A 15301-nucleotide genomic window follows, 5' to 3' on the forward strand; every position below is an offset into this window, starting at 1 on the left:
AAGTCAGGAAAGGTCTGTAAGTAGTGGAGGGTTAGTAACTATGGTGGAATAGGCAGGGGGAGCTCCTTGGGTGTGGGTAAGGTTCTGTTTCTTAATCTGGGTTCTGGTTACCTATATTCAGCTTATGCCCTTTTCTGTATATGTATTATACCTAAATAGTTTTTCTTAAAAAAAAATACATCTTATTGAGAGAAAGTTGAAAAATACATAAATGTTTTAAAATTTTCAAATCACCCACAATCTACTACCTAGAAATTACTATTAACATTTTGATTATTTCCTTCTAGTCTTTTTCTGAAGTCACAGTGCTTGTGGATCTCCTTCCCCTCTTTACTCCCCACATATTTACACCCACACACACACACACATTTTATTAAATTAGATTCACTCCCACTTAGTTCTACATCTAATTTTTTAATTTTTACTGAAAGTTAATCCGATAATCAAACATTCGTTGCAAGCATGTTTTCAAATTGTTGCAATGTAGTGCATCAAATATAAATATATATATATGGTGTGTAAGGGCTTCTCTGGTGGCTCAGCTGATAAAAAATCTGTCTGCAATGTGGGAGACCTGGGTTCGATCCATGGGTTGGGAAGATCCCCTGGAGAAGGGAAAGGCTACCCATTCCAGTATTCTGGCCTAGAGAATTCCATGGACTGTATAATCCATGGGGTCACAAAGAATCAGACACGACTGAGCGACTTTCACTTTCATGGTGTGTATATATAAAATATTCCTAATATATAATATATTCCTAGAAGACAGTATGTGTGAATATATAAGTACGTATATATATGGCATGTGTATATATAAAATATCCCTACTACATAACAACATATATTCCTAGAAAAGAGTACGTGTATATACACATACATATAAGCTACTGGGTCATGAATATTCTCTAAGCTCTGCATTCATTCTGTATTTCCTTCCAAACAGGTTGCATTGACAAGGTGTTAGAGCTCATATATCAAGATCCAACCCCAGGTTGCTTATAATGATTCGTTGTTAAAAGGGTGGAACTTAAAACAAGACTAAGGAATCTGCGATTTGCACCCATCTGACGCGCTCCACAGGAATGTGTCCCCCTCATTCCTTTCAGTTCCAGGGGTCCCTGCGCCTCGGCCCCGCAGTGCATCCGCGCCTGCGCCGGAGCCCCAGCGCCACCCGCCTCTCGGTTGCCGTGGGAACAGCTGAGCACTGCAGCGCCCGGAGACCTAGCAGTGAGCGGTACCGAGCCCCCGGCATGGAGCTGCCGGATCCGGTCCGCCAGCGGCTGGGAAACTTCAGCCGGACCGTGTTCAGCGACTCCAACCGGACCGGTCCGGAGTATAACGAGGGTCCGGGTGAGTGGCCGAGGCCCAGCGCAGGGCGTGTGGCCCGCGGAGGACCTGGCGCGGGGTTTGGAATGGCCAAATTTTGCCCAAACCTAAGATGGCGGTTTGGCCTTCAGCTGGTTCTCCGCAGTGCGGGAAACGCCCTGGAGGAGGGGCCGGGCCGCTGGCTGGGACCGGGACCAGATACACGGACTCTGATACGAGCTGGTCCCGGGCTGATTATGCTGCAACCTAACCGGCCAGTTGCAAGAGGGGCGGCTGAGGTGGCGCTGGCATTCTTCAAAAAATAAATAATATAAAGCCACCTTCGCAACCCGCGTCCGGTGCCTTGCGTCCGAGAAGGCTGAGAAGGCCGACTTCTTTGCTTTTCCTCTACGGCCTCCGCCCTGGCTTTTCTGCCCTGAATGGAGTGAAAAGAGCCCACGCAATCTCCCCTTCCACTCCTCCCCCCTCCCCCCCGCACCCCGGTAAAATATCTTTTCCTTTTCTTCTTTCCTAGCAGAACAGGTACTTGCCACAAGTCCATTTTCTGGCAGAAAACATAGAAGGTGTTTTTTTTTTTTTTTTTTTTTTAATGAGTTATTTTAAACGTTCTCCAATCCGGAATGGCAGCTGCCACACTAGCGGCGCCTTTAACAAAACTCGCCGTCTCCCCACTTTCTCCTTCCCCTCCCCTGTATATATATAACTCTTGACCCAAATCAAGTAACAAAATACCACGATGCTGCATTTGATGTGACAAGTGACAACGCAGTTTTCTGCAAAACAGTTTAACCCTCTTAAAATAATGATGATAGACAACATACTGTCAACCACACTCACGCATCTTTTATCACTGAACTGTGCTGGGAAATAGAAATCTTTTCCTCTTGCTTGGTTCAGGGATTTTTTCAAAGGGAACAGAGAAAAGTCATTTCCCACCGTTTCAATTTTTTACCCTAACCACTTGCCTGTCCTCCCAGTTTAAGGCTAGTTACGATTTAGGATGTACAGAGAAAAACATAATGTGAAAAATTAGGTTATTACGTTTCTGATTATAAAGCCAGGGCTTAACAGGCGCTAAAATCTGATGATGTAAAGTATCAGGGGTTTTCTGTAAAGGGCCGGATAGTAAATACTTAATACCGTCCAGGCCATAGGTCTCTGTGGCAGTTATAGATAATGATAATGGAATAGACATGGCAGTGTTCCAATAAAACTTTATTTATGGACACTAAAGTTGAAATTGCATGATTTTCGGTGTAACAAAATACTACTGATACTTCCCCCAACCATTTAAAAATCTGAAAAAGCCATTTTTAGCTCACTTGCTCTACAAAAACAGTTAGTTGGCTGGTAGTTTGCCTACTCCTGATTTATATTACATAGTGTTTTAATTTGAATTCCATTTGCAGAACTCAGCTTGTACTTTTGCAAAATTTAATAACTTCATGTCTTGAGCTTTCAAGGTTCATTTACATATTAACTTGATTTTCAGCTGAATGATTTAAGTTTGATCTGCTGAAATATAGACATAGCATAACTCTTTAGATGCTCGTGTACAGAATTCTTAACATAAAAGCTTATTTGCAAAATTTTACTATGGTGCTTGGTTTGAAGGTATTAAAACTTTCAGTTTGACTAATTTGTTATTTTTCCACCTTTTCTTCTTTGTGGATCTAAAGTACATTTGATTATTCATACTGTAATTACAAGGGTATATTATGACCATGTTCACAGCTGACCTAGAGTTTTAACTGTTGTCATGAAAAAAATCCTAGGGGAGTGAGTTACCTTCAGATTTTAAGAATGCATTCCTTCATCAGTGGTAATTTAATAAATAGGTACAAGCAAAAGTATATCATCATAATCAGGGATATTCTTGGAACTAAAGGGAAAACCTTGCTGTGAGAGACCATAATAATTTTGTATTTAAAAATTGTTAAATGATAGATACACTCAGCTGTGGAGAAAAAGAAGTAATCTGTTTATAAGAAATTTATCTCAGAGCCTTTGTAAATTCTTTCATTTCAAGCAGTGGATTTCAAAATACTTATCTACTCTTAAATTGTTAGAATTTAGTCATATTTAGGATACATTTGTAGGGGTCAATTTTAAAAACCAAATTCTTAATTTACAACCTTTCTCTGTTACATGAAAACAAAAGGTACTATGTAATCAGCCTTCTGTTCAGTTCAGTTGCTCAGTCGTGTCCAACTCTTTGCGACCACATGGACTGCAGTATGGAAGGCTTCCTTGTTCATCACCAACTCCCAGAGCCTCCTCAAACTCACGTCTATTAAGTAGGTGATGCCATCCAACCATTTCATCCTCTGTTGTCCCCTTCTCCTCATGCCTTCAATCTTTCCCAGCATCAGGGTCTTTTCCAATGAGTCAGCTCTTCGCATCAGGTGGCCAAAGTATTAGAGTTTCAGCTTCAGCATCAGTCCTTCCAATGAATATTCAGAACTGATTTCCTTTAGAATGGACTAGTTTGGATTCCTTGCAGTCCAAGGGACTCTCAAGAGTCCTCTCCAACACCACAATTCAAAAGCATCAATTCTTTGGCGCTCAGCTTTGTTTATAGTCCAACTCTCACATCTATACATGGCTACTGGAAAAACCATAGCTTTGACTAGACAGACCTTTGTTGGCAAAGCAATGACTCTGCTTTTTAACATGCTGTCTAGGTTGATCATAGCTTTTCTTCCAAGGAGCAAGCATCTTTTAATTTCATAGCTGCAGTCACCATCAGCAGTGATTTTGGAGCCCAAAAAGATAAAGTTTGTCAGTTTCCATTGTTTCCCCATCTATTTGCCATGAAGTGATGGGACTGGATACCATGATCTTAGTTTTCTGAATGTTGAGTTTTAAGTCAAATTTTCACTCTTCTCTTTCACTTTGATCAGGAGGCTCTAGTTCCTCTTCTCTTTCTGCCTTTAGGGTGGTGTCATCTGCATATCTGAGGTTACTGATATTTCTCCCAGCAATCTTGGTTCCAGCTTGTGCTTCATCCAGCCCAGCATTTCGCATGATGTACTCTGCATAGAAGTTAAATAAGCATCTGCATAGAAGTTAAATAAGCAGAGTGACAATACACAGCCTTGATGTACTCCTTTCCCGATTTGTAACCTGTCTGTTGTTTCACGTCCAGTTCTAACTGTTGCTTCTTGACCTGCATACAGATTTCTCAGGAGGCAGTTCAGCCTAAGATAAATGAAATTCCTGTGTCACAAAGGGCTACACTGGCAATGTCCTTATAAGAATGTTTTCATTAATTCACTCTGCTTATTCATATTTGGTATTTACCATTTGTAAAGCAACATGCTAGGTTCTGTGAGGGTCTTAAATTTGGGTAGAATGTGGCCTGTGCTTACAGTCAGCCTGTGTATGAATAAAAGAGAAGGAAAGGGACTGATATTTATTGAGTGCCTACTCAGTGCCAGGCATAGTGCTCGGGTGAAGTAATTTATATTACCTTTAATTCTCAAGCAATCTGTGAGGTAATTTTAATGTTACCATTTTACAGATGAAGAAATTAAGGCTCAAAGATGTTAAATAATTTATCCTAAGTTGCCATCCAGAGTTGTGAGGGAGTTTGGGGAGCTTTGGGTTTACTTGGACTCCAAAAGTCATGATCAGACTATGTCTCAAGTGAAGGGAGTGTGGTTCTTTGCTAACACTTCTTACACACAGGTTAGCATGATAAGTACCTAGAGGGGAAGGAGATTTCCGCTGGAGTGGGGAATGTGATCAAGAAAGGACTTATGGAAAAAGTGGCTTTGAATCGGGTGTGAATGAACAGGTGGTATTAGGGTATCCTGAAAGAGATGTGTGTCTAATTATAATTTGGGGGAGGGGTTGGTTTTGCATGCTTAGTTTATACCTGAGAGATTCAGTTCAGTTCAGTCACTCAGTTGTGTCTGACTCTTTGCGACCCCATGGACTGCAGCATGCCAGGCTTCCCTGTCTATCACCAAATTCCAGAGCTTGCTCAAATTAGGTCCATCCAGTTGGTGATGCCATCCAACCATCTCATCCTCTGTCGTCCCCTTCTCCTCCCACCTTCAATCTTTCCCAGCATCAGGGTCTTTTTCATTGAGTCAGTTCTTTGCATCAGGTGGCCAAAGTATTGGAGTTTCAGCTTCAGCATTAGTCCTTCCAATGAATATTCAGGACTGATTTCCTTTAGGGTGGACTGATTTGATCTCCTTGCTGTCCAAGGAACTCTCACGGGTCTTCTCCAACACCACAGTTCAAAGGCATCAGTTCTTCGGCACTCAGCTTTCTTTATGGTCCAACTTTCACATCCATACATGACTACTGGAACAACCATAGCTTTGACTAGACGGACCACATCTCTGCTTTTTAATATGCTGTCTAGCTTTTCTTCCAAGGAGCAAGCATCTTTTAATTTCATGGCTGCAGTCATGTTATGTATTTCGTGTGTTCACTTCATAGGCTCTTTACAGGTGGCTCAGTGGTAAAAGAAGCCACCTGCCAATGCAGGAAACTCGGTTTCCATCCCTGGATTGGGACGATCCTCTGGAGAAGGAAATGGCAACCCATTCCAGTATTCTTGTCTGGGAAATCCCATGGACAGAGCCTGGTGGGCTACAGCCCATGGGGTCAGAAAGAGTCAGACAGAACTGAGCACAAGCACCACTTACATAGAACTCTTAACAAAGGGGGTAATGATTATTATAGTTATCTGTTCAATAGTATTCATATTGATGTTCTACATTTATACCAGTACTATGCAAAAAAAGTCATCAGACAGTAACCTAAGGTGGTCAAGTAATGAAAAATATGAAACATGCCCCCAAGTAGCAAATATAGGAATGAAATATTAGTAGTATTATGGCTATTTTCTTTCACTGTCAATGATTATTGTTATTGTGTCCGACTCTTTTTGTGACCCCATGGGCCATAGTCCACCAGGCCTCTCTGTCCATGGGACTTCCCAGGCAAGAACACTGGAGTGTGTTGCCATTTCCTTCTCCAGGGGTCAATGATTATAAATAGGCTTGCAATTTGGAGTGTTGTTGAGCTGAAACTATAGCTAGTAATTCTAAGGAACTAAAGGATGTACAGGGCATAGAGCAGGAGTAAGAGTTTGTTCCTTTTCTCTCTGTTTTCTTCTGTAGATAATGAAATGGTTTCCAGTTTGGCACTGCAGATGTCACTTTATTTCAACACTTACTTCTTCCCACTTTGGTGGGTGAGCAGCGTTATGATGCTTCAGATGAAGGTAAATGTGTGCTTTACTACTTCTCCCTGGCACTGTTACCTTGTCAGTAAAATTAAAAGTTTTTCCTATGTTTTTTAAATCTCAGGTCAGTCTTACTATATGGGAGATTTTTTGTTTATTTTTGTTTTTTCAGTATTCTATCTTGCCCGATTACTACAAGTTCATTGTGGTCACCATTATCATCCTAATAACTTTAATTGAGGCTATCAGGTTGTATCTGGGCTACATGGGGAACCTGCAGGAGAAGGTAAGCTCTTCTTTCCTTTCTCTCAGTGCTACACATAAATGCAGTTAAGACCGTGCCAATAAGAAAAGGCAGTGAGATGTGGAAGGAGCAAAGGCCTGTAGCTAAGGCCTAGCTCCAGCTTCACCACGGCTGTCACTGTGGTCTGTTTGCTTACTCTCTTGAACCTTGGTTCCTCCACATATAAAATTGGGGGAATATTCAGTTCACAGATTTGTTAGGATTATATTAAACAATTTATATAAAGCACTTGAACATAGTAAACTCTTAATTAGTGGTCATTTTCTCTCTTCCCAGTAGTCTTGAAAATACTTGGTCATTAAACATGATGATTTGGATTCTGAATAAGAAAATTGGGGAAAATGGCACACTCATCTTCTATGCAAGGCACATGTTTTCTAAGTCACCATGCTGCCTAAGCATTTACAGTTACCAGAACTGAGTGATAATGCCTAAAGATTTCAATGTTCTCCCAGGCCCTTCATAATTAAGCCCCACCCAGCCTACCCCACTGTATTTTGTGCTTTTTCCTAACACAAGCATCCATTCCAGGCTGATGTGTTGTTTCCCAGTCATATTCTTTCCACATTTTTGCTTACTTAAGTTCTTGCCTCTTCCTCATTTTATCTAACTTGAAAAGCCTACCTCCTTGAACTATTTCTTTTACCTACCTACCCTGTTTACTCTGTTAGAGCATTTAGTCTGTTACTCTAAGTGGTCCGTACGTTTCATTATTCACTCAAGTGTAGGAATGTAGGACTGTCACATAGGTTAGTTTTCTCTTTCAGTCTAGATTGTAAGTTCTCTGAAGACAAGGACCACACTATACTTCTTTTGAATTACAGAGCTCAAAATGTAGGTTCACAGTAGTATCACTTGCTTATCGATACAAGCAGAAGATGGATGGTACTTCACTGGTCTGATATTTGTGGTGTGTATCATTGCAGGTTCCTGAGTTGGCTGGCTTCTGGCTTTTGAGCCTTCTGTTGCAGTTGCCTTTAATTCTTTTCTTGCTCTTCAATGAGGGCCTAACAAATCTGCCCTTGGAGAAAGCAGTACATATCATCTTCACTATATTCCTTACTTTCCAAGTTGTTTCAGCATTTCTTACCTTGAGGAAAATGGTAAATCAGCTGGCAACTCGTTTCCACCTCCAAGACTTTGACCGGCTGTCTGCAAGCCGAGGAGACATGCGAAGAGTGAGGTCCTGTATAGAAGAGATTTGACCCAGTGCTGTTGAATAAGCATCTGGAAGATCATTCTAGAAGACTGCAGGAAAACACCAGAGGGCTAACACACAAAAAAGGATAAAGCAAGTGTTTTGAACTGTATACTCTCTGGCTCTGAAATTCCAAGGTTGGACACAGTGATAAGACTGACTGTACATCGCATGAAAGCAGTAAATCAACCCTAAAGCCTCCATATTATCTGCCTGATGTCAAATATCTTAATTTTTTGTTGTTGTCAACTTTTTCAGGTGTGTAGAGATCTGTATTGGTGGCATTACATCTTTACTGTAATATCTCCAGTTAGTACCCATAACTAGAAATGTGTATATTTCTTTTAATATTGTTGGCCTATCCATGTCTTGGCAGTACGCATGAAGTATATGGAGATGCTGGTCAGTACTGTGATGTATTAGACTACATTTGTAAACTGAGACACCAAATTTTCATGTCTGCTACAGTCTTAGCAATTATACTGAGGTTAAGAAGAAAGCAGGTGGATTGTGATGATATTTAGGAAATGTTTTTATCCTAAAATTGTTATTTTCATACAACCGTGTTCAGTATTTATGGTGGTGGTGTGCAAAATGTCTTCACAATAAGTTATAAAATCTTTATGTTAAAGTGTCTTTAGAAATCATTCTTTCACAGTTCTTTTGGGCTGTGGGTTTATTTTTATTATAAAGTTGCAAGAGAAAAGTACATGTATTTGAGAGCCATTTGCCACTCTCCTGGGTACATTAACCCTTATGATCTTATCTATTAAGTCATTATTCACTGAAGAACTGCTTATATCCAGTAAATTCACATGAAGATTGACCTGAGAATCAGGGTGCCTGTTAACATATAGAGTTTGGATGGCCCAAAGGACTCATGATCATAAATGAGCATATTCCCTCGCTAATAGGAGAAACCTATTTAAGGAAATTCTGTTAAGAACAAAGCTTGCTTGGGTATATCTGAACCATTATTTTTAAGTGACAATTGGGTTGTCTTAAGGGATACAATATTTTCTTTCCTATAGGAAAATGTGCCTCTGTAAGTATTGTATTTTACTGAGAGAGTTGTAGCTACATTAAAAATCATGTTTTCTATCCTTCCTGTTTTGTGATTCATGCTTATGTTAGGATTTCCATGTTATGCCTTATTCATTTTTATATTGCTTAATTTTGAAAATGCTTTCACTTCCCACCCTTAATCACACCTTACCAAGTCTGTTTATGCTCTTTTTATTTCTGCTTTGTATTATTATATATAATGTTCAGTCAAAGTTTTCTTCCCCCATGCACTGACTAATTAACCTTTGCCCTATACCAAAGCTGTCACTAGGTATATTCCAATACTTTGAAATTCAAAATAGAATTCTGTTTGGATAGTTTATTAAAACGTATTTGTTTACATTTGTTTCCAGATAGGTGAGTTTATAAGAACACTAAATCTACATAACAGATAAATTAAGGTGATGATCAAGAAAGACTTTTCTATTTAACAATAGTTTCCAGAGTTTTATTTTAAATAGCAGAGCCTCTTGATACATTTAAACTTTAAGGTAAATCACTAAAAGTGTAAAGAATAATAATAAAAAAAATTTATTGACTAAATGGGGGGAAATATATTTATTAAAATTTTTAAGTTTTTGTTGTAATAACTATTGCTTAAAATGTAGATATAATGAGGGTAAAAAAAAGAAACTAAGAAAATCAATTGAGAACATGACCAAGTCATTGGTTTTTCATGAAACAATAAAACCATGATTTTGTGTTATCTGAACCAATATTTTATTGGTTTATTAGTCTGAACCAATATTTTCTATTGGTGTATACATGGTGCTCTATGTAAGCATACGAAAATTGAGATAGGAAAGGCTTCCATGTCAATACATTTGGAGTTTAGGCAATCTTTATTTTTATTTAATAAATTTGTTCCTCCTTAATTCCTATTGCATTTCCTCTCTAGGGTTCACAACACTGTTGTGAAGTTTTTTAGTTAGGAGATATTGAGCTTCACAAATACTTTGTCTTTCACATATTTTTTTCTTTCAAGTGTTTTTTTCTAACTACAGACAAGGTAGATGTAAATGTTTGTACATTGGAATGATTTTTAAAAATTGGATTTTAATCAACATATGTTTGAATGCCTACTATGTACAAGGAATAGTGGAGAGTTCACAAACAAAGAGCTGAGCTCCCTGTTCCCAGGGGCACCGTGTCGCAGGTAAAGTCTCGCTTCATCAGGGAGGTGCATGGGGTGAGTTTCTGCCTAATAAGGACCTGAGAGCAGACAGCCCTTGGCATGCAGTGCCCCTCTGCTCTTTGTTCCTAGCACTTCGTGTCTGGGGTTAGCACACTGGCCTTTCACCAACATCATTTAGCATTCACTACTCCTCTCGCTGTCAGAACAAGGAGGGGGGGCGGGGGTTGCTATAAAGTGTACACTACTCCCATGTACACACTCGCACCTGCCCATGTACACAATAACAGGATGTTTACTGTCTGGTTCAAAAAGCAGGTGAGCAGGTCAGAGAGAGCACTGTAGGATTAAAGAGAATCTGGGAAGCCGTCCCAAATAAAATTAACACTTTGAGATTTGAAGACTGAGCAGATATTAAATGTTAGTTTCAGCATTAAGAGACACAAGTAATAGTGATTCTGAGTACTGTTTCAGGTATTACATGTAGTTTGATAAAACTGGTGGGAAGGGTGCATGAAAACAAAGGCCACAGAATAAGAACCTTCCAAGGCCCTAGTAAGCTAAAGACTAATACTCTAAATAGTTTAAATGGTAGAATATCACACATATTTAGGTTTCAGAAAAATTTGTCTGAAAACTGTGGAAAATGTACTGCAAATGTTGGGTTAAAAGGTAGAACTTGATAAACAACTTCATAGAGAACTGTTCTGGATAAAGTCAGTGGTGCTAAAATTAACTGGAGTAGAACCTATTAAGATTTTTTTAAATTATATTTTAAAATAGGTATTAAAATTTTTTTCCTAATTTTTCTTTCTGAGGATTACACACAATGGTAAACAAAATGACTTACTCACTGTCTTATCCACACCACCTCCCCTGGCCATTGTTAGATTATTACTAGACTTAAAGAATCCTCTGTCTGAAATAAAATAAAATAAATTTTATTTTATAAGACATACCTAAATAGTTCTTAACTTGTGCCTGTGAAGATTATACTTTTCAAAAACTTAAATTTTAAAAGAAACTGAATCAAGATTTTGAGAGTAAAGAGAAAAATCATCTATAATTCCATACCCTAAAGTAGCAAGTATAAGCAAAATGTCCTCTTTCCTTGCAGTTTTCCTGTTGTAAATGCTTTTTAAAACATAGTTGTGACCACCAGCACTTGAAACTTTGCACCTTGCTTTTCTGAAAACATCATAAAATTTTACCCATCTTTTTACATAGTCACACAACTATCATCTTAAATGACTGCACAATATTCCATCAAGTAGATGGAAAGTAATTTATTTTACTTCTCTCCTGTTGTTGGATATTTGTGTTATTTTCTTCCTTAGCATTTATATTGTTGAGCCTCAGAGCAGGCCGATTCAAGATATGCTACAATAACATATTGATTATTTTGAGTTTAAGTTACTTGAGAAACAGCCAGTGGAGAAAAACTGATACAGAAAAACATTCTGACCCCCTCTTTCCCCTTAAAAGAAGGAAATAATCTCCCATGTGAAAGTATCTTTCTTGTACAAAGAGGATAGAAAGCATCCTTATCACCAGAGTTAGGAAATTCAAGGCTGAGAAAACTCTGTAGATAAACTTTGTTACCTCTTCATTAGCCTGCTACCCCAAGCACAAGCCCCTTTGTTAAATCTTCACAAATAATTGTTTCTTTGTCTAAAAATGATTTGTAAACAGTCTGCTTTGGTCACTTCGGAGATACCATTTCTATGAGATCTCTGTTTATATGAATTAAATTGGGTTTTTCAATTACTCTTCATCAATTTAATTATTAGGCCATCCAAGAGAACTCCCCAACAATATATAACGTTGTAATGAACATCTCATGTATACATCTTTTTCCATATCTTAGATGATTCTGTTTTTTAATTAGTAAGCTAGAGTCTCAGAAGTGAAACTGCTGGATCATAGGGTATGAACATTTTTGAGGATTCTTGATGCATACTACTGAATTATATTATCCACTCTCTGTAATTCTTAAAGATATTACAACGAAAATTTTGATAGGTGACTAGGGTCTCTAAGTCTGTCCCTATTCATCTTTGTGTTTCTGAGTAGCTGCCACAGGAACAGAGTCTCCTATGGAGGGCAGAAAAAAAACAAAAAAAAACTAAAAGCAGTGAAAGGAGAAGTGCAAAAAGAATTAAAAAAAAAAAAAGTTTTGAATTAAGAGAAAACTGATAAGGGACAGGAAAGGGCTTAGGCGAGCTGGTTGCAGTCAGCAACAGACAGATGTGACAATACAAACTGTGTCATTGAGTTGGGACAGCCCTGGGACATAAAAAGACTGAAATGAAGTAAAGCTCTGGATTACTCTGTTCTTGAATATTGAATTTTTTCAGAAGCATGGAGCATGAAATATTACAGTGATAAGCCAAGATTGGAAACATAGCCAAGAAAAAGAGGGTCTTTAAGGGATTGTTTAAAATGTGCTGAAGGAATAATTTGGTTTGGTCTTAAACGGCTCAAAAAGTAAATTGACATAAAGCTTTTGCATAACAAAATAGGCATGGAGGCAGAAAACAATGAGGCTAGTAGAATGGTTTATCCTGTAAATTTGTTATGATGTGCAGCATTAGCTTTTTGGTCCTAGAAAAGGTTTGTCAGCAAGCTTTAATGATGTATTTTTAAAGTGCAATTAATACTAATTTGTTACGGGTATACGTTTTATTCTAGTTTGAAGATTGTTAATCTGAGGGTTTTGAGTCAATAAAAAAAAGCTAAATAGTTCATCATTCTAAAACTTATTCTAAGAATCATTCTAACAATCCCCCACCCACTGCATCCCCCCCACCCTTCACCCCACCACAGTGTTTAAGCATTGAGCATTTAAAAATATTCAGGCCCTAGAAAAATGTGTTTAAATTCAGGCTTGACCACAACATTTAGATTTATCCTGGTGCTTACACAGATGCTCATCTTTCTGCAAATGAGGCTAGGGATCAGGTGTGTAATCATTTTAACCAAAGTCAAGAAAGAACTCAAAAAAAAAAAAAAAAAAAAGAACTCAAAAAAGAAGACACAGGCCAGAAGATAGATACAACATATATTCTATGAAAAATTAAAGACACTTGGAAATTTAGCTTATCATCTAAACAAGCTGGAAAGGGTTTCCTAACCCAAAGAGGTCTCTACAATCACAATGTATATTTCACTGCTATTTATTTGTCCTTCATTGTTCCATAGGCCTAAGTGTTTAGCACTTGGGTACATTAAAAATGCAGATTCTAAAAACAATAATCAACTAAGAATGGCTTTCTCTTTTAATTTTTCAGAACTCTAATAGCACTATATTTGGCTGATAGGAAAGTGGTATAATCGATTCATCTCAAAAGGTTTTTTAGTTCCTGATCTTGAGTTATTTATATTCTCATCAAAAACACACTGAAGACACTGCTCAATGCTGTAGCTCAAAAGAGAAAATTGTCTGATATTCAAATTCAAAAAATGTTTGCTACGCACACTTAATAATTGTCTCATAAGTGCCTGACTCATTAGCACCTAGAAGTAGTAAAATGATCACTAAAGAGAGTGGAAGCTTTGGACTTTGCTTCAATAGCTTTTCCGGAAAGCATGAAAGCTAGTAAAAGTCAAATTTTTTGCTCTTCTGAAAACTAGAGCTCCTGAATGCCAATAAACCCCAGATAAGGAAGGCAGGAGAACAGTTCACTGTTTATTGGTAATTTACGAAGCAGAACAGCAAAGGGTATGTTCATGCTTTTTATTTGTAGTATTCTATGATTTTGTTCTGCAAAGTAAACTTAATTTACTTAGCTCCAACAATACGCCATCCACTATGTCTTGATACTCCAGGACAAAAAGATAAATCGGATTGAGTCCCTGCCCTTCCAGCCATGGTCTAGCAGAGGAGACAAATTTTAGGTGATCATCATGGCTTATGATAATGTTTGTAATAGAACTACGTAAAATATGAAGATAAGTGAGGAATCCTGACTAGGGGGCAAGATAGTCTTTCAGACAGATGGTACAGCATGAGCGAAGGTTGAAATTATAAGGCCTGAACAAAACTAAAAGTAGTTTAATGTGACTAAAATATACAGTATGTAGAGAAGGGCCTGAGATGAGCTGCAAAGACTGGCATCAGAATGTTCTCAGTCTTTTGTATATTATAATCAAGAGTTTGAACTGTATACTGTAGGCAATGAATGGTGTATATTGAAACAGAAATAGAAGACATTGCTACCAAATTTGAAAATGATAGAAAGCTGATAGAGGTAATTTGGTAGATGATAACAATCACATTTCAAAGGAACCTTATAATGGTTGAAATGCTGGTACAAATACATTTTATACACACACACAGAGACACACATCCTCCAACATAAGCTTCTCAAATCAGCTAATAATTAAGGAGTTCATTATGTGCTATTTTTCAAAGGAAAATATCTAGGTAGTCAATAGGAGTATAATGACTAGACTCCAGGAGTTGGTGATGGACAGGGAGGCCTGGTGTGCTGTGGTCCAGAGGTCGCGAAGAATCGGACACGACTGAGCGACTGAACTGAGTGACCAGATCACAGAAAGGAACAATCTCACTGTTCTTTTCCATGTTGCAGTAATAAATGTCTCCTTTATTGTAAACTTCCCTGCAGTTACATGTATTGAGAAATCTAAAGCTAAATGTAAGCACACCACTACTCCCCTTAAAGATCCACTAGACTCTCTACTTCCTGCAGCAGAGCACTCATAAACCTTAGCCTCTTCCCCACCATTTGTCTCATCTTGCCACCCCTCCAATGCTACACCTGCAGCTCCTCCAGGACACCATTCTGGATTTTGCCTCCAGACCTTTTCCCTCCATTCTGCTCTCAGCCTGAAGTCAATTTATCCACATGCTTATCTTATAATGCTTGGCTCAACCATCGTATTCTCCATGGAATGTCCCCTTGACCCCTACTTTCCAAGAAACACTTGGGTTCTGTTCTTTGTCTCACTGCTCCTCACATTTTATGACTGCATCTAAAATGATTAATTATATGTATTTTTATATATTAGAACTGTGAATTGAAGTGAAAGTCGCTCGGTCATGTCCGA

At 38.3% G+C, this 15301-nt stretch overlaps 1 protein-coding gene across 1 annotated transcript; it reads left to right on the plus strand.

The window, feature by feature from the left end:
• The first annotated feature begins 1200 nt into the window (after nt 1–1200).
• On the plus strand, nt 1201–9140 carry TMEM17 (transmembrane protein 17). The gene is made up of 4 exons (XM_065927260.1): nt 1201–1350; nt 6468–6571; nt 6705–6818; nt 7763–9140. The coding sequence occupies exons 1-4, from the start codon at nt 1251–1253 to the stop codon at nt 8039–8041; spliced, it is 597 nt and encodes a 198-aa protein (XP_065783332.1). The 5' UTR covers nt 1201–1250; the 3' UTR covers nt 8042–9140.
• Nucleotides 9141–15301: the final 6161 nt, after the last annotated feature.

This window comes from Muntiacus reevesi, chromosome 3 (assembly GCF_963930625.1).
Source record: "Muntiacus reevesi chromosome 3, mMunRee1.1, whole genome shotgun sequence".
Lineage (NCBI taxonomy): Eukaryota > Metazoa > Chordata > Mammalia > Artiodactyla > Cervidae > Muntiacus > Muntiacus reevesi.

Bases quoted from the DNA above. Each gene is read 5' to 3' on its own strand.
- TMEM17 (XM_065927260.1), top strand. From the start codon at position 1,251: ATGGAGCTGCCGGATCCGGTCCGCCAGCGGCTGGGAAACTTCAGCCGG. The intron at 6,572-6,704 runs GTAAATGTGTGC...TTGTTTTTTCAG, and splicing joins TTATGATGCTTCAGATGAAG to TATTCTATCTTGCCCGATTA. The intron at 6,819-7,762 runs GTAAGCTCTTCT...GTATCATTGCAG, and splicing joins TGGGGAACCTGCAGGAGAAG to GTTCCTGAGTTGGCTGGCTT.